The 22770-nt window shown below is 37.1% G+C and overlaps 1 protein-coding gene across 13 annotated transcripts in view; it reads left to right on the top strand.

The window, feature by feature from the left end:
* The first annotated feature begins 4628 nt into the window (after positions 1-4628).
* LOC125772358 (rab11 family-interacting protein 4B) overlaps positions 4629-22770 on the top strand; it is a 47881-nt gene continuing 29739 nt past the window's right edge. For 6 of the 13 annotated variants that reach the window (XM_049444003.1, XM_049444005.1, XM_049444001.1 and 3 more), the window contains exons 1-6: positions 4630-4760; positions 5235-5885; positions 18767-18889; positions 19898-20033; positions 20145-20234; positions 21953-21997. In XM_049444003.1, coding sequence (XP_049299960.1) covers positions 18781-18889; positions 19898-20033; positions 20145-20234; positions 21953-21997 — 380 coding nt within the window. In that variant the 5' untranslated portion in view covers positions 4630-4760; positions 5235-5885; positions 18767-18780. Of the gene's footprint in view, positions 4761-4984; positions 5079-5234; positions 5886-18766; positions 18890-19897; positions 20034-20144; positions 20235-21952; positions 21998-22770 lie in introns of those variants that run through there. The other 7 variants (XM_049443976.1, XM_049443977.1, XM_049443975.1 and 4 more) reach the window with 5 other exon arrangements.

Raw genomic sequence — 22770 nt, 5'->3', positions numbered from 1 at the left:
CATTGGTTGAAGCTCGGAAAGCATCGGAAGCTTTTACGCTAAACAAATCACATCGGCATTACAGGAGATCCCGTTGCCATTCGCAACCGTCCAGAAAACGAGATATTCAATTTCGCATCCACAATTGTACGTATATCAAGGTGACAGATTGCGCACACACCGGTCCGGCTCACAGGCAAAAGATTTGCAGAATTTGATGCAAGTATAAAAATGAACTGCGGCCAAAGCATTTGTTTTTTTTTTGCAGGTGATTTATTTCGTTGAAGTTAATATTTATATTCTTAAACATGCACAATGTATATCATTAATAATGAACTGTCAGTGTGCATTGTGATAAAGGCATGATAAAATCTAAAAATGGAATAAAAATGGATGAATTAATTTATAAATTATATTGTGAATAATGAAGTTAATCTAATGTTTGCAAAAAAAGAAAAATCTTTAAAAGTACTTGACAGAAATATTTCCTTTCGTGAAAATCTCTATGAACGAAATTTTACCATTTCCATTCCCTTCGATGTTATTTGAACCGATGACTCGTTACCATTTGTGCACAAGGGCACAATGCATTCTCAAATTACACCATAAATCAATCAACGGAAAATATGATCAAACATTCCGTCCAATCGAAACCCACTAGCCAATACATCTTTAATCGTTTTGTTTTTCAACGAATTTTATCGGCCAGCAAAAGCGTTTTTAATTTCGCATTGCTTACGTGTACGCCGTTGAAACGAAGGCTCGTGAATTGATAATTTTGCAAAAATATTTTGATTCATGATTTTCCGTTTAAACCTTTCATTGGCTGTGGAAAGTGTATGGTTTGCAGGATTGAAAGAAAACAACAGCCACTGACACCCGGCCAACTGCTGAATCTGATATTCCAATTACGAATTAAAAATGTCGCACTTGCGTAGCTTAATGGGTCAAATTTTGCATTCCTTTTTTTATCCCGAATGCGTATTTTGGTTGGGGAGAACGATAAATAAAAAGTGAATATTTTGTACGGAGATTTCATACACTATAGGCAATTGTTTCCGTCGAAATTGATTGGTACTAACGCTCTGAGTGAATGGAGCAACGTTCAGTGCAAAAAAAAAAAAACGGTTTGGAAAAAGCTTTCGAAATTGAAACTATCAATCACAATAACCCCCAAAAGTCGAGTCATTTAGTGCGCTGTGTGATCTCATTCTATTCATAAAACGTTTTGTTTTGCGTGTAATTGGTATCCAATTGAAATTGGGAAATAATTAATTACAATATAAACTGAACTAATTGAAACAACAATTGTAGCTTTCAGCGCATTTTGTAAATATTTTTTATCACTTTTAAACGTTTTACTCGAAATGGAAAAAGGAGTGTTAAAACCACGTTATAAAAATGAACAAAACGTATTTCGATAGCATTAGTTGTCTTTTACGATTTGAAATTACTTCATATATACTAAATAAGCTATATACTTATAGCAGTATGATATTGAAAAACCTCATTTTAAAATAGCATAGCCAACCGGGAAAGTCTTTGAAAGTCATTGATTCTAGAACAATGCGGAATATTATTCCGTTAAATTCCGTTCATATTTCACAAGAAAAATGAAAAGAAAGATCTATACTGGATATCAAGTATTGATTTTTTTTTATTCATGCAGAACGGCCTGTAGAAGTCAACTATTGATTTTAATTACTGAAAAATTATCGAAATATGTCTTAAATTACATGATTTCCACACTTGAATGAAAGAGAATCCACCCTTATCAAAGATCGCAACGCACACACACACGCAGTTCGTATATGCTTCAACACGAATTGAATTACAGCAGGACGCAGAATAGAAGAAAGTTTTGCAATGCAAGGAAAAAGTGCGTCAAGAATATTGATGTTGACAAGGCGCCAAACGCATTTGTCGTAATTAAAGACAAAATTTTAAAAGCATTCATCCGTAAAAGGTTGAGAAGAATGGTTGCCAAAAAAGTTGCCATTTGAAATACGACCCCGGAGAGACACAGCCAGCGGATGAACAGAATTGTAGCCAACGTGTCCAAGTCTTCTCGTAATAGCCAAGGAAACTACCAAAAAGTCACTCATGTGAGCGAACCCCCCCGTTCAGCCGGAAATGTGAATGTCGCCAACGGTCGTTTACCATTTTATACTTTTTGTTAGTTTTATGGCCGAAATTACGCGCACTTGGTTTTTCCATGCTAATAGACTGCCTAGCATGGTTTAAAAAGGAGCTTTCGTTCAAGCTGCTATGATCCTCACAAACGAAGATAAGTGATTATTTTGTATAAACGTTAAACACAAAAGTGTTTAGAATCTATTCCAGTGTTTAATAAAACTTTAGACATTTTTGGAGTATGCTATAAGCTCATTCGAATAGATTCCATAACTATTGAGAATCAATCTAAAATATGCAATAACATCATGAATATAAATCGTTTACTGGTCGTTTTTATTCAACGATCTACCTTATTGAATGATTTCCTCGTAAAAATAATCATTTTCAATATCCGTTTCCTCGGCGTTACGAACTCGTGTTTCGGAGAATAGTACACTATATAGCCAGAACTATGTGTATCAGAAGATCCTTTCCTCAACCACACGAAGCGCAAAAGGAACAGGACGCGAACAATTCAATTAGCTTCACTCCGACCTTGATTTCCTCGGGGTGTTTGATCGTAAGACGAGTACGTGCTTTGTTCGTAACAGCGTTTCGATTATGAATCCGACTTGTTGGATATTGGCTAGATGGAAACTGCAGGACCTGCTAGAATGAAGCACCTGGGATCGAGGCGAATTTTGTTGCATCCTGCGAGACTCCAACGGTATGGCTGAAAATGGATACAAATAATATGTATAACATCAACTGATAAACAATGGTATTAGCCTGCCACCAAGCATAGACACTAGATGATAATTTCAATTTGGTTGGATTTAGCTTTGTTTCAACAATAATAATACAAGCTAACCATTATCCATTTACATAAACTTTATATCAACATTAAACATCGTTGTAGATCATGCTGCATAAAAAACTCAAATTTGTTCTGCGCTTAATGTACTTAAAGGATATGTTTAAATTAATGTTTTTTTATTTATTATCAAGTAAAGTCAAGTAGTAATTATTACAAATGATTAAATACACCTTACCTTAAAGATAGTAAAACATAAACAATTTACAAAAACATTAAATGTTTGTAATTCGTTTAAAACATAATCAACGCAAGTATAAAAATAATATATTTCAATACTTTCCCTGGCTTTGATGGTATCCATGTTTATGGAACTTTATTTCCTCCCGTATTTTTCAAAAGAAAAATCCGAAGCTCCATATACTAAAGAGAAACCTTTAAATGTTGCAAAGGCTGACCGTGTAAAAGGAAAAGTGAACACAAGCGATAAAGTACTTCACCTGATTTGCTGGTCACCTTTTTCCATCCAATCTTGGGCGGAAGTTCCGGTTGCAAGGGTCAAAAGTATGTATAAAAAGGACAGACATTGTTTTTTTTTGTTTGCGCAAATATCAAGAAAGCGATGGCCAAAACATTTTACCCTGCTCATTAGCTTGGTCATTACTTTCACCGGATTCGGCGGGCAATGGTAGGGCATCTAAGGGTGTTGGACATGTTTGTTGATTACAAGCATGGGAAACTTTTTGTCTGATTTTCCGGCGACAGAGCGCTAAAAATGCCATTCTATGGTGAAATGAGGTATGAACTATGATATCGAATAGCAAAGTAGATAAACTTTAAAGTAAGTTTGTATTAAAATCTGTTTAATTGCATACACTTAAACTAGTTTTTTATATTAGAACCACGTGGTAAGCGCATTATATTTATTCGGGTAGCTCTTAATTATACACGGATGCTATGAAAACGTCTTTCTGCTTTATTGGTTCGTGACTTATTTCATCAATGCACAATTATATCACACTTAAGTTGAAGTTTGTTGCTCAATTCTGCCGAATACTATTGCAAATATTGTTTCTCCTAACAATAATACTAGTATGTTTGCTTTAAATTCGTGTAACGTTGGTTGCATAAAAAATGCGCAGATATTAACGCACCAAAATTATAATAAAAAAGCGATACAAAACTGAATTATTCCTGACCCAAATATTGGTTTGTTTCTCAACTGGCCTATACTCTGCACAGTGATCTAACTTGATCTGAGCTGGACGTACATGTTTCTAATAGTCCGCATATTCAGTGCATTGAATTTGAATAAATTATTGGATATAAAGTGAATCAAAATAGACTTCTTGTTATTTATCAAAGAAAAACTATAGTTTTATTAGAAATAAAATAGGTAGTATTGAAATTACTGAGAGCTTGATAAACGTTGTGCGATTTTAATAATGCCTGGAAAAGATTATATTTGGTTACCAGTTCAGTGCGAGAGTGAAATCGCTCTAAGCATGAGATTTAAATTTTCTCTCAAAAGCTACCAGCGCCGCGCCATTATAACGTGCAAACTTGTTCCTTTTTGTTAGTTGGGAAACAGCTGGTAGCGAAATCTGTCAAAACATTCAACACAAGTTTGCTGTATGGGAATTTTCGCCCGCATCACATCAAAGCGCAGCACAATGGGAATTGAAACGTTCACTGGTTAAAATGTGTTCCCCCGGATAAGCGAGGCTCGGTATTTTATTTTCTATTTACTTTCAGTGAGCATCGCGCGTTTTTCGGTGTTGCTTCATGCTCAACGACGGAAGTGTTGGACGGAAAGTGCAGAGAGAACCGCGTCTCGTTCTGACGTAGCAAGGTAGAATGTCTTTACAATTGGTTTTTAGAGAAAGTAACGGTATTTTCGTTGCACCTTGAAGCGCGCTGACACAATGCACAGGTGTCACACACATGCATACCCTTGGAAAAAAAAGAAGACGCACCCAAGTGCATTCTGTGGAGTGTGAGTGGTGGAAAACGAAAACACAGAAAAAAGCTCAAGTGCATTGAAGTGTGTTGCTCTGTTGCAGTTGTTTTTTCTTCTCTCCGAGCCATGAGAAGTAGATATTTTGCGTGTGGCTCTTGTGACTACATTCAATGTTCGATCTAATTACCGTAAATAGTGCGATCCGGTTTGGTACGAAATGGTGGAGCTAGAAGCCAAATTTGGCTGGGTGTTTACCACGTATTACTATGTATTTTCCAGAGGAAACGATCATTGTTTTTGATGCCGCGGAAGCGGAAGCAGCAACTCTACAGAGAGGCGTTATCTTTTTTTTCTCCTTCATTTCAGCAGTGCTAAAATGTTGTGTGTCGTGTAACCTGTCTCTTTTAAACAACTAGTGTGTGTATCTGTTCAACAGTGAATCGGTTTTGTGTAGTTGTATCACGCAAGGAGTGTCTGTTTAGTGAAACGTCTTAGCAAGTAGTGTTTTTTTACTGAATAATTTTCTAAGTTATCTCGCAAAAACGTCCTGCTAGAAAGAGGCAGTTGCGTCAGCGCCGGGAACGAAAAATAGAAAGTGAGCCACATACAGTTGCAAACAGCAAATTCCCGTTGCAGCAAAGTGGGATCTCGGTGCGCGTTGAGTAAATCTCGAGGATATCTCTCCACAACAGCAGCAATTTAAAGCTCATCCGAGCCGTCGAAAGGCAAAAGTCATCACCGAGCGAGCAGGCAGCATTCGCAACGCAAACACAAAGCGTCGTAGAATAGGCGAACGTGGGTTGAGTGCAGCAAAAACAGACCAGCAACAAAAGCCTCACGATCATCACATCGCAGCAGCAGAGGGTGAACCCAAGCTCACCTTTGAAATTCCTGCTCATCGCGTGTTCATCGCCATCCCACCTGAACAGAACCCTCCTGGCATACACACAACCTGCCTCGCCTGGAATTCGTCTGCAGTACCATTCGAAGCAAATATCTTCGGTCTCTTCATTCAAGGTAGGCTTCTCTGGCCGTGCGCCGCCTTGTGGCGAAACAAGTTTTTCTTCTGGCCTGTTTTCATCGCACCCCACCACCACCCGCTGTTCTCGAATGCTTATCCATCGAGCGGTTTTGTTCGCACTCGTCCATCCAACCGGCCGCCAGGCTGAAGCTCTCTCATTCGCTCGTGCACGCTTGTGTTTCTCCCGACCGGATGGTTCCAGTCCCCGTTCATTCCACTTTTATGGCCGGCCGAACAGCAGCCGTAGCTTGCATTTACCTTATATTTTCGTACCATCGTGTCTTGCTTCTTCTCTGCATCGATGGACGGCGTCTTCGGTCCCTTCTCAATAGTCACGGACCCGTCACTTCGAGCGGGGGAAACCCCAAAAGCAACCGTGCACACCATTGTACGATTGCTTTGACCGCCATGGTGAACCGGTTTTGGAGTCGCATCCACCACCAACAGGGTGTGTGTGAGAGCGAAACAGGCGAAGGCAGGAGGCTGTGTTGCTTTTTGTTTTCTTTTTTCTTTTTGCTCACTCAAATGTGAACCTGGTGTAAAATGAACCTAATCGTTTCGTCATGTAACCTGAGGGATGGACGATATGCTACCATGCCTGCTAAGATCTGGCTTTCTTGGTGCTTTTTTTTCGGTTAGTTTCTGCGGTAGGCTTCAAATCGTACGATCGCATTTTCAGGCAGATCACCGAACAGTAAAAGACAGAGCGGGTGGTGGTGTTGAGGCATGCAAATAGCACACGCATTCCCCTTTCTATTGAACACTCAGTGTACGACTCAGGAAAGTACTGCTTACGGTGATGAGTTTTCTGATTGAGAGCAGTGCGTAGATTGTGTAATAGTAACGGTGGATTTATGGTGAAGGAATGAAAACAAGAGGCAAAAACAACCTTAGCGAACAAAGTTAGAATAATTTTATTTAAAGAAATACACATTTCATACATATTCGAAGATGAAAAAAATGTGTTATCAATCATTACCGGTAGTCCCCAAAAAACTTCCTCACAACAGAGCACATTAGTACCATCCTCTCCCGAGCTTCAGCTAAGTGGATCATTGATCTCGAAATGTTTCGAAAGAGTTTGAAGAGCATATCTACGGCGAATAGAACCCTTTTTCTATTTTTGTTGATCGATAGAACATGTAAGATGAGTAACATCTTGAGCAAACATAAACAAAACAACTTCATCTTTTAAGGTACCTGCGAAAACAACCGGCATAATGCAAACAAAACGAACGCGTACTGAATATGGTACATTCAGAAGAATGCAGGTTATTATTTATAGTTAAAAAAAGTAAAACATAATGTACGATGGTATATAGGTATTGTGTTCCTTTCAGAAGAATACAATAAGTAAAATTGTTTCAGGAGAAAAGGCTAGCTAGAATGGTTCATAGTGTCGTTATTTGAAATGTTGGTTTTTTTATTGACTATAAACGAGTATAGTTTCTATCGTTTTCAACCTATTGGACTTGAAAGTTTAGTTATTGCAATTATTTTTATAAAAGTGTTTATTTAAAACATCTTACAAACTATTTTCCACATTGTATAGAACACATACGGACGTACAGGAATTACAAAGAACATTTAAGGATTGTTATATCAATCACAGCATTTTTGTTTCCAACAATGTGGATGACGTAATTTGCAAACAAACGTAGGACGAGAATCCTCTTACTTAAATTAATGTTACTTAGGACAGGTAAGAGGAGGGAAACGAATTGTCCGGAACGAAGACTGCCATTTTTTGCAACAGTATGCTCCAAGAATAAGATACCCTAGGACACTTGGAAAATTTGTGCTCCAGGGTCTCTATCTGAGAGCATACTGAGCAAGCCGAAGACGCTCGATCCATCCTCTGCATTAGCTGTCCGTGAGCGATTTTGTTATTGACCAGCAAATACAGAGGGCTTCGCTGGACTGACGACAGTTGGTGGTTGCTGATATTCTTCCCAACCCATCGCCAATTTACGGAAGGTGTCTCCACGGCTACTTTTGCATCCGGAAGTCTCCCAACCATAATCTGTCGAAGGGTTTTGGTGGTGATGCTGGTGTGGATTGGGAAGGTCGCCAAATGCTGGATAACCATTTATAACATTGCAAGTTCAAGCGATATATTGAAATGCTTTGTTCTGCCATCCCACATATCTGTTGCTCTGTTGTGTCTACTGCCAAGTTTCTAGCGTTTTACAACGGTTGACGTCACCGAAACATTGCATCCGTCGAATTCATGACAAGTTTTGTACCAAAAATGCGTCATTTGCGTGAATCGCAATTATTAATTAATTTGCAAAACATTGACACGAGACCTTTTGATTAGTGGTTAGAGCGATGTCTTATATTACGAGCTGCTTCCAAGTGTTCAAACCATCAGATGGGGAAGGATAGTTAATTCGTTTCAAGCGACTAAACACAAATCAGTAATTTTCCACCTTCATAATGCTAGGCCCCTTTTTAAAAAATTTGGCCAATAGTGGAAATTCTGTCTCACTCGTCGTATAGTCCAGACTTGGAACTATTCAACAATTTCTTGTTTTGGAATACGTTCCTTTTTTGTCCGGGAAATCACATTTTGTTTCGATTCGTTGTTATACTCAAAAGACAAAATTTTGTTTATGTTCGCAATTCGTAATATGCCAGAAAGTATAGAGATATAAAGAATAAAAGAAATTTCTGATAAACAATCCTTTCAATAAAAATTTTCTGACGAAGTTTAATAATAACATTTCGAATTCTTTAATTAAAACGCTGTAAAGTTGCTTGAACATGTAATATATTGGTTGAAATGTGTAAATGGGAACAAACACTTCAATCCATTAATTTATTCGTTTCGGTGAGGCAGGGTTTTTGATTTCGCGTGAACCCCTTGACCCGAAGGATGCTGCTGTATCCATGTGAGTGGATAACCAGCGCATTATTGAACCTTCCAAAATTGGGAAAAGCATGAGCAAAACATAAATTTAGAGTGAAAAAAATGAAGATAGTAAGTGGTTGTAATTTTTTTCCATTAAAAATTTCCACCGGCCACACACACATACAGGCATACATGGAAGATAAAATTGAATATAATGATTTTCATCCGTACAATTGGCCCAACATACGAACATATAATCCGAACGAGCGTGTAAATCGGTTGCCTATCAAAAGATCATTTTGCTGCCACTACTCCTCCTTGCAGAGTCGTATTGGTTCTGGTGTTTTGCTAACTATACGAAACCTATCCATCTCATCGGGTGGCTTGTAAAGTGTTTCGCTTCGCAGGTTACTGAATCATTCGAATGTGGCCAAGAAAAGAATGAAACAAACAAAAAAAAATATGCAAGACGAAGGGTGGGTTTTAGTTTGAAAAATATATGTGAGAAAATCATCGATACGTGGAGGAAATCGGACGTGCGCGGGAGGATGTTAGCCATCGATCGCCGTGCATGCATTAGTATGTTTCGTTCCATTCACCACCAAGCGAATGGTGGCCGGGGTACCGTGTACAGCACACGTTGTTTCATTTCATGCGTACTGTTTTTTTTTTTGTTGAAACTGGTGTGGTCTCTTTGAAGGAAACCTTCGCCATGAGCGCGTTTGTTTTACGTCTTTCGCTTGAAGACAGTGGAAGTATATTTTATGTGCGGACGGTTGATTAAAATGTTAAAATGTTAGTGTGTATGGATGTGTAGTGGGATATGGTTACCGGAAAACAACAATGTTTTATTACGAGCCGGTAAACCGTTCAGAAATAGGACGAATGAGTGGAAATGTTATCTTTGTCAATTTTTTTTGCACCGAAGGTGCATGTATGAGAAAACTTTGTCACAAAAGAAGATTAGTCATAGTTTAAATAATGTCTAAAAATAACTTCGTGTCAGGTGTGTCGTGCATTTTACTACATTTTAAAATTCTGGACAAACATTAGGCATAACGAAGTCATACAATCAGTATGTTCAAAAAAAATATTTTTTTGTGTTTGCATATTTTTGAAGATAAAATTTTAAACATAGTAAAAATGTGAAAAGAATATATTTCGTCTAAAAATGCTTTAAACGTCCGCCAATAGCCATTTCTTCAAGTGTTCTCTTTACAAAAAAATGTAATCTTTGGGTTTTCTCATGGTTTTTAACGAAGTTATGTTTTTCCCAAGCCATCCCCAACACGGCGTAATATGTTGTGCTTTTTGTAACAGTTGCTTTTTAACTTACTTTCACATGTGAATGCTTGCCGTCCGATATATGAAGCAATTGTTCTTTTTAAAAATCTTATCATATATTTTTGTCCAGCTTTTGAGTGTTTATTTCCCCTGAATGGTTACGGTTGGAATTTATTTTAAAACATTTTAAACAATCAAATGTTAATTATGATGGGCTTTAATACGCACTACTTCGTGTGAAATTAAAATATGTATGAAGCTGAAAGTTGGGAAAAAGGAATCTCATGAAAGCTGCGTATTGTGCCGGGTTCCGTTTCTTCTGTTGCAAAGCATTGTCCATAAAAGCACGAACAAGACATCTGTCGTGTAACGAAACACGTCTTCTGTCTTGGTTGTTACGTATTTGCGGATATTGTTGAGTATGTTTATTGAAAAATCACGTACTGTCGCTTGTGTACATGCTGGTGATAAAAAAAATGCTGCCACATCGTCCCTTTATGGTGCACACTTGATAAATGTGTTAAATGTTGTGAGGCAGAAAGGAAATATGGAGATTGTAATTACCTATAAAGTTTTAAATTCTGACCAGAAAAAAACAACAACCGGAATTCATTGAAAGAGGTTCGAACTTAGGGTTGAGAACGGACTGAAAGTTTGTGGTAGAACAATTACCATGTGGTAGGGGTTGAAAATCGAAACAAGGCTACGACGGAAAGTTTACTTCCTTTAGAGGTGCATTTTAAAAATGGTGGCACGAGTTGGAATACAGGAATAATGACGAACTTCCTGTCTGCGGTATAGAAAAGGTATTCTTTCAGCTGCATACAAAGGAGCATTTTGAAGGGTTTTGCTTATTTTTTCAAGTACCATCTATATGATATGTTCGGTGATGTATGGTGAAGTATTACGATAACCGTTGAAAGATGCTTAATGTGATAAACAACTTAGTAAGTGATAAATTATTCTCAAGCAGCCTCTGTTAGTAACCATTTGTATTGTCAAGTAGTTTAGGCCGTAAGCGGATTACTTTATTGTGTGAAATTAGGGAAGTTTGAAAAACATGCTTTTAACCAATATTTAACCTGTTTGGACTTAAAAAAAAAACATCTTTTGATATTAATTTTTGGTACTGTTTAAATTTTCTCAGGGCATATCAAACAGTGAAGCTGCTAAGCTGTCAGCTTAAAATTCATTTTAAAGTGACTTTTTTATGTGGCTTTTGTGCCGCTGTGTATATGGGTCATTTGAGAAAATGATTGTTATTTTTTTTTCATACACCTTACACTCATTCACCATCCGTCCTCAAAGTTGGAGCTGGAGATAATCAGCTGTTTGGGTATATAGTGCGCTTTTTGGTGGTATGAATTTCTATGGACCGAACTCCACTGAAACGTGTCATGTGACCCGGTTGGCAGAAAAGTAAGGCAAATCTGTTTTTATTGGGTTAATACTTTTCACCAACTATGAGGCACTTTTCTGTTTTCGTAATATCTCCAGTTTTATTTTGTTCAAATATAAGCTGTATATGGTCAATGTTGAAAAACGCAGCAACTTTCATCCATTATATTTGTGTTATTCGTGTTACTGTTCTATTTTACACATCGTATTGTAATCTATTTAAGGAGAGGATGTGACCAAATCTATTAGTGTTCATTTTAATTGTTTTATCGTTTTGAACTTTAGATAAAAAAATTAAATTCTCTTTCACAAATCCCACATTACTTTCTCCAATTTCCAGTTCATAACAGCAGACGACCATACATGACGTATTGCATACTTAAGAAAATCTAAATGTAGTATAAATTGTACAAATTAATAGTGAACATTAAGCTGTGTAGCTTCACTATGAAAAGTAGGAGGAAAAGACGCCGCAAAACGTTGCCACGTGATGGCAAGAGTTTATGAATATATTACACCGGTCAGCAAGGGAGAAATGCTTTCTGATGAATTTTTCATGAACAACAACAGATTGCACTTGACTTTCGGCACAGCTTTCGTACAGCTTTTGTTTGCAAATGGTGTTCGATAAAGCAAACTGATCACTTGCGGTTGTGCTCTGATTGTGGTGGTGTAGTGAAAAAATATAGTTATCATTATAGGTACTTTTAATGATTTCCTCTACTTTGGTGCAGCAAGATAACGTAGAGATTTTATCTAAGAAATATTGTTTTCAATGTTAGCTAATCTTAAAAAGAGATCCGCGGCGGTATTATTTTAATTGGACATCATGTTGCACTTGTGTTTTTGTCTTAATCCAATGTTAGTTGGAATGCCAGTTCAGACCTATCACGTCTTTTCTGTCCATCAGTGCGATCTAAAAAGATATATGGGTTTGGTAGTCCGGAATCATTCTCATGACATGACCAATGCATCCGTGACAGACGACTCTAATTCGTTAAATGACAGTTTGTAGATCCTACAAATGTACGATGTTAAACTTTAAATGTCAGTACTTTGTTTCGAGTTCTCGGTTGATTGATTAGTACAATTACTTTCGCACAGCATTTAATTGTTACGAGTTCCATTCGGGGTTTGGAAAATGAAACAATTAAAATAGTAAACAATGCCATGGTAGGAATAAATCATCCTTTCGGAAAAAGTCTCAAACAAACAAAATACTTGAGGCGTGAAGGTGTTAATGATGTGCAACGATTTTCTTTCGAAGATGCATCTATGAATGATGGTACGTTTGTATCGAACTCTTTAACTCTGTAATGTACGGATTTATGGCTTGTTTTTCATTTTTCGAAACTCCCAACGATAATGTAATCAGGGGTAGTAATTAATATGCATACCTTATTTTAAGATAAAATCGTTTTTATAGCGAGTAGAAATGTAATTTCACGTGACTCTTGCCTAGACAGTCGCCTAGGTGCCGCTGCTAGCTTGGAAATGACTTAGCATGTTACCGAGCCGTCAAAGAAGAATTGTAAATCGGTAGTGCCGGCGATGTAGCGACTCGCGCATCACTAGTCACCGGTCCTGAGGTTGGTTTTCTTCATTTGGGGGGTTAGATGTATCGGTGCAGATATCGCGTAACGCTTTGGCATCATAATTATGCAACCGAATAGTTAGCGAAAGCGCGGAAAATAGGCGCTTGCGATTTTAGGCTTCGGCTCCAATTCCCGTGTACGGCTGGTACAACCAAAGGCGGAAAACGTGGCTACCATCGAACGTGTGATCAACGACTGGGTTACTCTGGGTGCTTTAATAGTTAGGCGCTGCTGTTGTATATAATCGCTAGGGCTCCTCTGAGGGCACGTGAGGGGATGTTGATTAGCGCACTACCAGCGAACCGATTTTTCCCACGGAACCTTTTTCAGATTTGGGTCTCGAAAAGCTCACATTCGTTATTTCACTTACATATTATCACTGCATGTGAACCTTTTTTTTATTTTGCAGAAAAGTCTAGAGGATTAGCAATGTCTTCCAGCGTGATGTTGTGCATTTCTGAGCATAGGTTCATATTTCTTCCAGGATGTGTTTACTTCCGCTGGGTTTCAAATGCAGGCAGATGTTGGATTTGAATTTCTTTTTCGAACCGGATAATTTCAACGCCTGCCTAAATAGAGTGCAGCGCGGTTTCGGTAGAAAAGAAAAACAAGATGCAGTTGCACTCATCTTCATCATCCCTGCACATGTTCATGCGTCATGGGCCGTGCAGAGGATGAGACGGGTCATACGCTGGTAAAACACATGTTGTCGAGAAGCTCCGGTTCGGTTGGTGAAGGATCGCATAAGAAATGGACCAATAGGAAACTGGGACAGATGGATCTTTCTTTGCAGCAGCGAGCAGGATGATCGTGACACTTCGCACCGGCATATCGCACACGGGATGAAACGGAAATAAAGATAATCGTGTTAATGGAGCACGGAGGGATACTGAAGACAATAAATGGTTCGGTTCGCTTATAGGGCAACATGTGTTAGCGATAGGGCATGACAGATGCACTTCTTCGAAGGAAACCTAAAATGATGATCGTATCGCCATGTGCTACAGTGGCTTTTGGGTGATAAATGAACTATTGCGCAATATCATCGACGGCCAACACATATGTTATACGATGAAAGTGTTGAAATGTACAATTTGACTTTTATTACTTAGAAGCAGGATCATATTTTTGAAGGATGCTTTAACTTGCTTGGAAGCAAAATAATTAAACCATAGTAAAAGCAACAATAATTTATAGTACAGTGCGTAAAACGGATGTTTCGATGCTTTAGCACATTCTGATTTATAAACAGTGCAAAACGCAAACCATAAATATTCCTGTTCGCGTAGATTAAAAATATCGATTCTGTTAAACATATACAGCTGGTGCGAAACCTGTATATACGAGCAGAAATCATCCAGGCAGAAAAGTTAAGTGTGAAATTAAAAATAGCGTCTAATGTTTCTTTGCAACAGTGCATCACGGACTGAGAAGGTAAACAACGTTTTTACTGATCTCTGAGACTGGCCTAGGGGGTTTCAAACTACTCTCGTTGGTTTAGCTGTATTCGGCATAAGAAAATGTGGGTTTATCCTTGGTTTCGTTCGTCTTTTTGTCGTATAATTTTTCACACAACGCTGTTCACTAAGTAAAGGTCAGTATATAGTGACGACTGCCTCTCTAAACTCAAAGACAAGATGACAGCATCTACGATCACTTCTATGCGACACAGTGTGTGTGTGTGTGTTTGTATGTGGACCTGTTACAGTGGTGTGTTATTTTTACAAGTGATGTTTCGAAATAAAAGCTGTCAAGACGAGCTCTGAGTTTTTTGGGCTAAATTATGCTTTTGTTTTCCCGATTTATTACCTGGAAGGCAGGGTTTGAAAAGTAAAAATCAAAACAAAATTATGCTCAGGGCTAATTTACGCGATTCTACAATTGCCTTTCCCATTCAACGAACGTTCAGCGTCCGAGTCGAAGCTATTTTTATGCCGGTCTAATCCGGAAACGGTGTCGGTGCAGGTCAATCCCGTGTCCCTGTCGGCAGCCTATGGCTGCTGGCATGCATGGCAGGGCGCTAGGTGTGGTATTAAATTAGAGTGATTCTGATCGGGTTGAAACTGCACGCTCGGATTGGCGTACGATTCAAATGATTGGCTTGGATGGGACAATAACACCACCCCCCCGTTTGATGGTCTTTTGATCTGGGAGGGAAAAATAGAGAAAGTGAAGCAATGATCTGTAACAAATTTCATGGTTCAATCGGTTTCGGACTTTGGTTCAAGCCTCAAGCGATGGCTCCTATTTACCCTACACTGCCACGATGGCAGGATGGATAGAAATGCATCCGGTAAGGTAGGTTTATTGGGAGATACAATTTCTTTTACGAGTGTTTCTTCTATCTTTGGCCCGTGGTGTGTCTTAAAGCACCACTCGAACCATTGATCGATTGTGACTGAATGTTGTGAACGTTGGTATGTTGGTGTTTGTGGAATGTGGTTACGAATGGAACAAAATGTTGTCACCAGGTTTTTTTTTTGGTTATGCTCTGTTCGGTTGTGCAGCATTTTTCAATTCATCAAGAATGTAGTAAATGCATAATAGGGGGCGCCAGGTTTAAAATGCAGCTACATTTTTAATGGGCTATGCAATTATGCCGATGGTTGTGTTTGGTTCTACAATTCTGTTGTGAGTCTTTCTAGTCGCTGGCTATTTGGATTATTCTGGTAAATAAAGAAAACAATGCTAAAACTTCTGCATAAGATTCTGTTTAGACGATGCACTGATGTTGGGCTCTATGATACCTTCCACTAGTTTTTTTTATATGGACTTTTACGTTTGGCGGCTTATTTGCTGCATGTTTTCCATGCAAACAGATCAGCAAAATAAGCCTTTTAAATTACAAACAAATATATGTAATGATAAAGGGATGATAATTCCAGGTTTTTTATTGGTTTGGGAACGGTGTTTACATAATATTGGTATTCGTTATAACACGTCTATAGTTCACGGCTGTTCATTTGCAACTCTCACTCCTGTCATCGCGTCCTGTCACATCGGGTCCCCTCGTTTAATTCCCATGACCCGACGAACAAACAGAACGGTAGCCCGATCATCTTTTTTTTCTAACCTAACCACATATATGACGTCTCATTGAAAAAATATCTTTAACAGTTATAATCTAGAAAATTATTAAACTATATTCTCACAGTTAAGCAATAATTAAGACAGTGTTAGCAGACACAGCTACAGAAGAGATATGTTACAAAAAAAAAAATATGTAAAAATCAATAGCCGCTTAGTCGAAAGAAAAAAAAGAGTCTAATCATTAGTTTTCGTTGAAACGTAGCACCAAAAAATCAATAGTTATGTGGTCGGAAAAGTTCTTCAGTGCCAGTTGGGTGATTTTTCCAACAATCACCTATTCAAGGCACGCCATCGTCAGCAACGTTTCCATTTGTGTGCCGTTGCGGTCAGACAACGTGGCTTTGGGAATGTTCATGACGGAAAAGTTGTGAACTTAGGAGAACTGGAGGGATCGCTTTGTCTACAGACTGATTTTATTCCGGACAGCAAAAGAAGAACGGAAAGAAAAGCAATTTTACATGTTTTGTCATGGGTGGTTCCCAGCACATGCACGAAAACATTAGTTGTAGTAGGTCAAGGTGTAATGACCTCTTTGGAATGAGTATTGAAATGAATGCACGAAGAAAGCTTTTCGAAATATGTTTCGTACTGCTGCGAAATGGAAAATATCGTTTCGACACATTCGCTTGGAATGACTCTTGCGCTGCAGTGACATTCAGCGTTATTATATGGATTTATAGAAGAAGAAAACACACAGATTCGATCAAGCAACAGTATGGAATTGATGCAAATTTGGTCATGGTTTCGCTGCTACCAAAACATTCGGCAGTCATGTTGCGGCCTTGGTTGTATGAGCATGTTGCTGCTAACGAATTTCATCCATAAAAGGTTGAGCAGCGAAGAAAGAATAGAGCCAGGGCATGATTATTGGTCGAATTGATTGATTGGTTGGTGGACATAGAGCTATGCTTGCAACTCTGTAGCTGATGAAGGTTTACAATGCCAAACCTAATTAACCTGTGCGATTATTCTTATGATATTTAATAGGATAATAGGCTACGGTGTGTAATAATCCGGAGCTTTTGTACGTATATGCATAACTTTACGGTTTATTATAAAGTTTGAAGTCGTGATAGCTTTTCTGAACGCAGGGGGAGTTTAGTTGGGAGTTTGAAGAGATGACTTGCGTCTAGGGCCACACATTCGAATCATTCAACGTAAAAGAATAACAAAAAAGAAACATAATTGTATTCTCTACACACATTGCGGATAATTGTACGAGTTTTTGTTTCTCTGCGCGTTCTGGTGAGTTACACATATTCAGACGCTGTCGATGGAATGTTTAAAAAATGCACATTTTGAAAACCTCCATACACTTTTCCATGTTGCATCGGTGGGTGAACATGGTAGACGGTGTAAGATTCTTACCTCTGTAGCATTTGGAGAGAATAGAATCAGATGCATGCCTTCGGAAGATAAACTATTCTATACTTTCTTGTGCAGTCGAAGCTTTGGTATTGTGAACGCGTGTGCTTTCTAGCAATAATTAGTCATGGTACTGGCATAAACCCGTTCGTTCATATTCACTCTTGGTTAGCTCTATGTTCTCTGCGGAGTGATGTTATTTACTACAGAATCAGTTCATGTGCAACTGTGTTCCGTTAGTTTTTAATAACACGCCAGGTGGTCGTTATCGTTGTTGATGCACGCCAGAGTATGGTGGGGATATATGGTTTGTGATAGTGCAGCTGCACAGACAACATATTTGAGGGCATCATCAGATGGTATAAACATTTTCCTATAACGAGCTTAATCTGTTCCAGTGTTTTAGTCGTTATACGAAAATCACGTTACGTGGTAGATTTTTGTTTCATACGATTGAAATGAAATCTGAAACAATCCAATACACGCCGAATTGAAGCTCATACAATGTACATATCATATATTTACACCTGATGAAATGAAAAATTGGAAAAATATGTTCTGTTTATTTATTTAAAATAAATACGTAAAATAAATTATTAATGTAACATACAGTAATTCATAAATTTTTCGTGATATTAATTTTTTCCCTTGTTTTGTGTATTAAAATTGATCTGAACAACTTGTGGACATTCCCTATCAAGTCAAAGATTCGTCAAAAAGTTTCATACTTGTGAAAAATATAAACCAATTTTCAATTTTAAATGGTGGTTGCAGAAAAATAATTACAAAAATTTCTCAATATTCTCAATCTCAAGCATATACTCGAGTCAGGGTATTAGAGAATAACAGCACAATAACAGCACGATTCAAGCAGTAAGCTATATAAAACAATTGAAAGAGAGCGTTATCTTTGCTACAATGTAAGCACTTTTGCAGTTCTAGCTATAGTATATCTTTATTAAACCTGTTATTTAGGATTTCGAAAAAATAGATAGTTGTTTTCTGAAACAGAAAACTATTCTTGCAAGGAATTACCATACAGAAGTTATTTTTATAGCAAATTAGTTAACAAAAAGAGGCGTATTAAATATGAAAAGGGGAGGATACAAAGATAACATTATCTGTTTTCCTCGCTACAAAGAGTAAACATGCATCTGTTTGGCATAATAAAATGTACAAACACTTTATGATATATTTAATCCTCATTTTCTATTTCAACTACATGTACATGTTCGACACATGTACACACATATTATATTGCCTTTTTAATAAATACACACTTTTATTTCAGATTACTATCTCGGGATGATGGCTCCTTCTCCTTCAAAAAGTTCAAAAACACAACATCCATCTTTCCTAATAACAGCTGACTCGGTAGATACGAGTCCAGTTCCTTCGAGCCCGCCAAGTACAGGTAAGATTAAACCATTTTTTAACTGATTTGCATGTATATATCAACAACTACAATTAAAAACCAAACTTCGGAAGATTTTTTCTTATTTATGAACATTTACTATAACTATTCGTCGTTGTTGAGTATTAATGTTGTGCATCTCATAGTCATTACATTTATTGAATTGAGCATGTACAATTTCCACTGGCTCTGTGTCTACCGTGACCGATATTGGTTTGTTATTATTTTCACTTTCCATAAATTAGTGTTGATCGTTTTCATCGGTAGCAAGACACAGGCTGTATTGCTTAAATGTAGGCAATGGAATAGATGCGTGCGCTGAGAGAACACAGGGTGTTTGCATATGCTCTGTTTTCATTTCCCCACTATTTTTCGTGAAATTTCTTCACTTTGCTGTTCGGTTTCGTCCCAAGCGTATGCTGTCGGAACAATGAAAGAGAGAGTTTGTGGCAAAAGTAAGTTATCACTTTCCTGTGATGATGGATTTTGCCTCAGGTTATGCTACCGTACTTTTCCGAAGATATGCATTAATGTCAATGCCATGCTGTCATCTATGAAACACTTTCTACGGTACATCTTCAGCATGTTTTCAATATTTAGTGCGTAGGGAACTAATGTCTGTTTATGTGCAACAACTAGCGATGAACAGTTGCCCATGGTTCATAGTTACGTGCCATGGAATGCTTTCTCATTTGTCCGATATGTGGAATCGTGGGTATCCATAGTTCACACAGAAATTACGATGATAGCAAATCAAGCTAAGTTAGTTGGAACGTGCATTGCGTAATAATGGCTTTGATATATCTATTTTCATCGATTATTTAACTTTGATTGGTTGGTTGAGACAGTATGAAACCCTAATTGGGCGGAAAGTGGAATTTTTTTGTTTGTATGCACATCATACATTATTAATGTTGTAACCATACTAATAATATTAATACAAATAATAAAGTTTTTATTAATGATTATTATTTTTATTAATGTTATATTTTCTTTCATTCTTCCTAGATGCGCCAAAATCCCAATGTTCCTCACTATCAGATGGCGAATCGTTTGAATGCTACGGTGATAACGACATATCAATCTCAGAAGCGGGTGGTGTCGATCTGGAATTGGCACCACATTTAAACTCCACAACGGTTGGGTAAGTAACTTTGGAACATTCTGTGTTTGCATGGCAAAAGATGTAAGCGAGGTTTAACATATGCATGTTGTGTTTTTTCCCTCATTTTATGTATCTGGCTGGCGGTAACAGTGAAAGCAATGGCAATCCGACCAATCCTACTAATTCCGGAATTACCAGACATTCGTGGAGCCGAACCAGTTTGCGCGGTGCACCTAAAAGGTTCGATTATGGATGACTTTTCTCAAAGTAACAATGCAATCTGACAACAAATCGAAAATATTAAATATATCTATTGAATGTGCTTCATTGAACAAAATATCTAAGAAAAATGTGTCAGGATACAACAAAGTTATGAAAAATCTGGCAATGTGTAGCAAAGCATACTAGAAGGTAAACAGAACACAGTTGTAATGCAATAATTATCTGAGGATTTTAAGAGATTTTAAGGATTCTTCGTTTTGGCTAGGTACCATTATGGTTAACATCGTATGAAAAAAAAAATGTAATCGTCAATAAACGTTGTTAATGATATGTTAATATCCAGTGCTTATGAAAAAGAATCATAAGATTATGTATATTGTTTGATGTAAAATAACAAGAGCTTGTAGAATGGCTGCTCTTACGGTTTTTGTCTCTGAAATACGCATCGTGTCGTTAAAGTAAAAAGCAATGAGGGCAAAATCAATAGAAATACTGAGAGTACTGAGATAAACAAAAATAACGGAAGCTTGCTAGTGGAAACAGTTGGATCATTTTTTAATCTAAAGCTTGTACGCTTCAGTTACATTATGAAGCGACAACACTGCAGTTAGGATTCATGATATTACCATGTATTACCAAGAGTGAGAATATGATAAAGCAAGTTTAAAAGCAGAGTAAAACGATAGAGAGAATAATTTAATTAGTTATTGATTCAAACACAGACGCTTAAGCTTGGATAGTATAATTCTACAGTATTTAATGAAAAGAAAATCTCTAGTTTACTTCCGGCCGTAGACACGCTTTAAAAAGCTATTGCATTGAAACGATTGTGTAAAGTTTTTCGGTTTAAATTCATTTTTACGAAAATGTTATTTTGTTATGTTACTTATAGACTATTCTGTGTAAGTTTAAAAGCTTGTCTAATATTTATAAAATATATTTGTGATAGAAATGGTCAAAATAAGGGCAGTAAATGACCATTAACCAAAGATACGATTTCACATTTTTCATGGTCTAGAAAAGGAATAAAGACAATTCCTGAATGTTAGAATTAGTTGACAAATTAAACATAATTTTATTGTTCCTGCTGATTCAAAATCCATCATTAAAGTTTTTTCTGCCGAGTTCTCAATTAAATTTCGATGAAGTTTCTCTGTAGTTAAGCTTCCATCTAGACATATGATAATAAATTTTTGTTTGGATAATTGTATTCCAAACGACTTCCAATTTAACTAAAATAGAACGATTCCAAGTTATCATAATAGGGTATCCGAGTGTTGTACGGTGTTTTTGAACTTATTTAGAGAACTCTGAACAAAAGTTAGAAAAGTGCAACAAATTAACATTATCGAAAAATTATTTTTCAAATTTCAAAATGTTGCACTGTATTTTTTATATCCTAAGAGTTAATCAAATTCTTCAAATTATTAGTAATCAAATTCTTCAAATTCTAAGAATATTGACAGTGTACATCTAGCAGATGCGATGATATTCAGTAAAGCTATGTAGGTCGTTAGTAGCATTCTTTTGAATACAACAGAATACAACATTTTGTATTCTTTTATTTCATATTTATAGCAGTTGATCTTCTTTTTGCGTATCTGTAGAAACATTGATATTTTGAAGCATAGAATTAAATGTTTGTGTTTAAATTTTATGTGTCATTGTGATTTCTGTAATGTAAAAATGTTTGTGTAACTTATTCTTTTTTTATTTTTTCCATACATATCTTTCAGCCACAACGACAACCTACCGAACAGACGCTGGGGATCAATGAGACAGTAAGTATTCGTTCAGCAATCCTTGGTTGATAAAATGAAATGGAATTTGTCGGAGAAAAAAGTATTATTTAATACCATGAAATACTAATTCCTCATTGCTTCAAGCAATAACTTCTGTAGATCTTTGTATGTCAGCTTAAAAACATATAAACCGCATTATTTTATAAAAAAAACCATGAAGAAAATAATTTCTTCTGTTTCCTGTTTGTACTGGAAAACTGATAGTTTTTATATGCATTGCATTTTCTGACTTCCTCGTGGTTGAGGCTGAGCGTCGTGGTTGTTAGTTATCTGGTGCAATAAATTCGATATCGATGCGTGCAATGAGAGAAAGTGGATATGGAGAATGTTATTGCAATTTTTTACAAGAATTGTCACACAGTAGTGTGAAAGTGTCATAAATGAAAAGAAAGTAGTGTGATAGAAAGTTGTACTTGTATGAACATTCTTTCTGTTTGTTGGAAAGATTGTGTTTGTAATGCTTTCGTTGAATAAATATTTCACATGGTTTGAATGGTAATATTATTACTTAAACTGCATATTTTTCACTATTTGTGATTTTCCATTCTTCAATGATAGCGTATCGTGCATCAATTCATGACGGTGAAAGTATCCATGTATTTGTTCGACTACTGGTAGAGATTTTACGCTGGTTATGTGTATGCGTCGAGATTTGTACAGTAATTGGATGAAGGTATTCAGCACGCGAGCGACACGTTTCAATCTACCTGGTTTCCTTTGCCGACATATGCTGTTTCGTTCATACAACGGAA

This window comes from Anopheles funestus, chromosome 3RL, assembly GCF_943734845.2.
Source record: "Anopheles funestus chromosome 3RL, idAnoFuneDA-416_04, whole genome shotgun sequence".
NCBI classification, from domain to species: domain Eukaryota; kingdom Metazoa; phylum Arthropoda; class Insecta; order Diptera; family Culicidae; genus Anopheles; species Anopheles funestus.
This window is presented reverse-complemented; position numbering and strand designations above follow the sequence as displayed.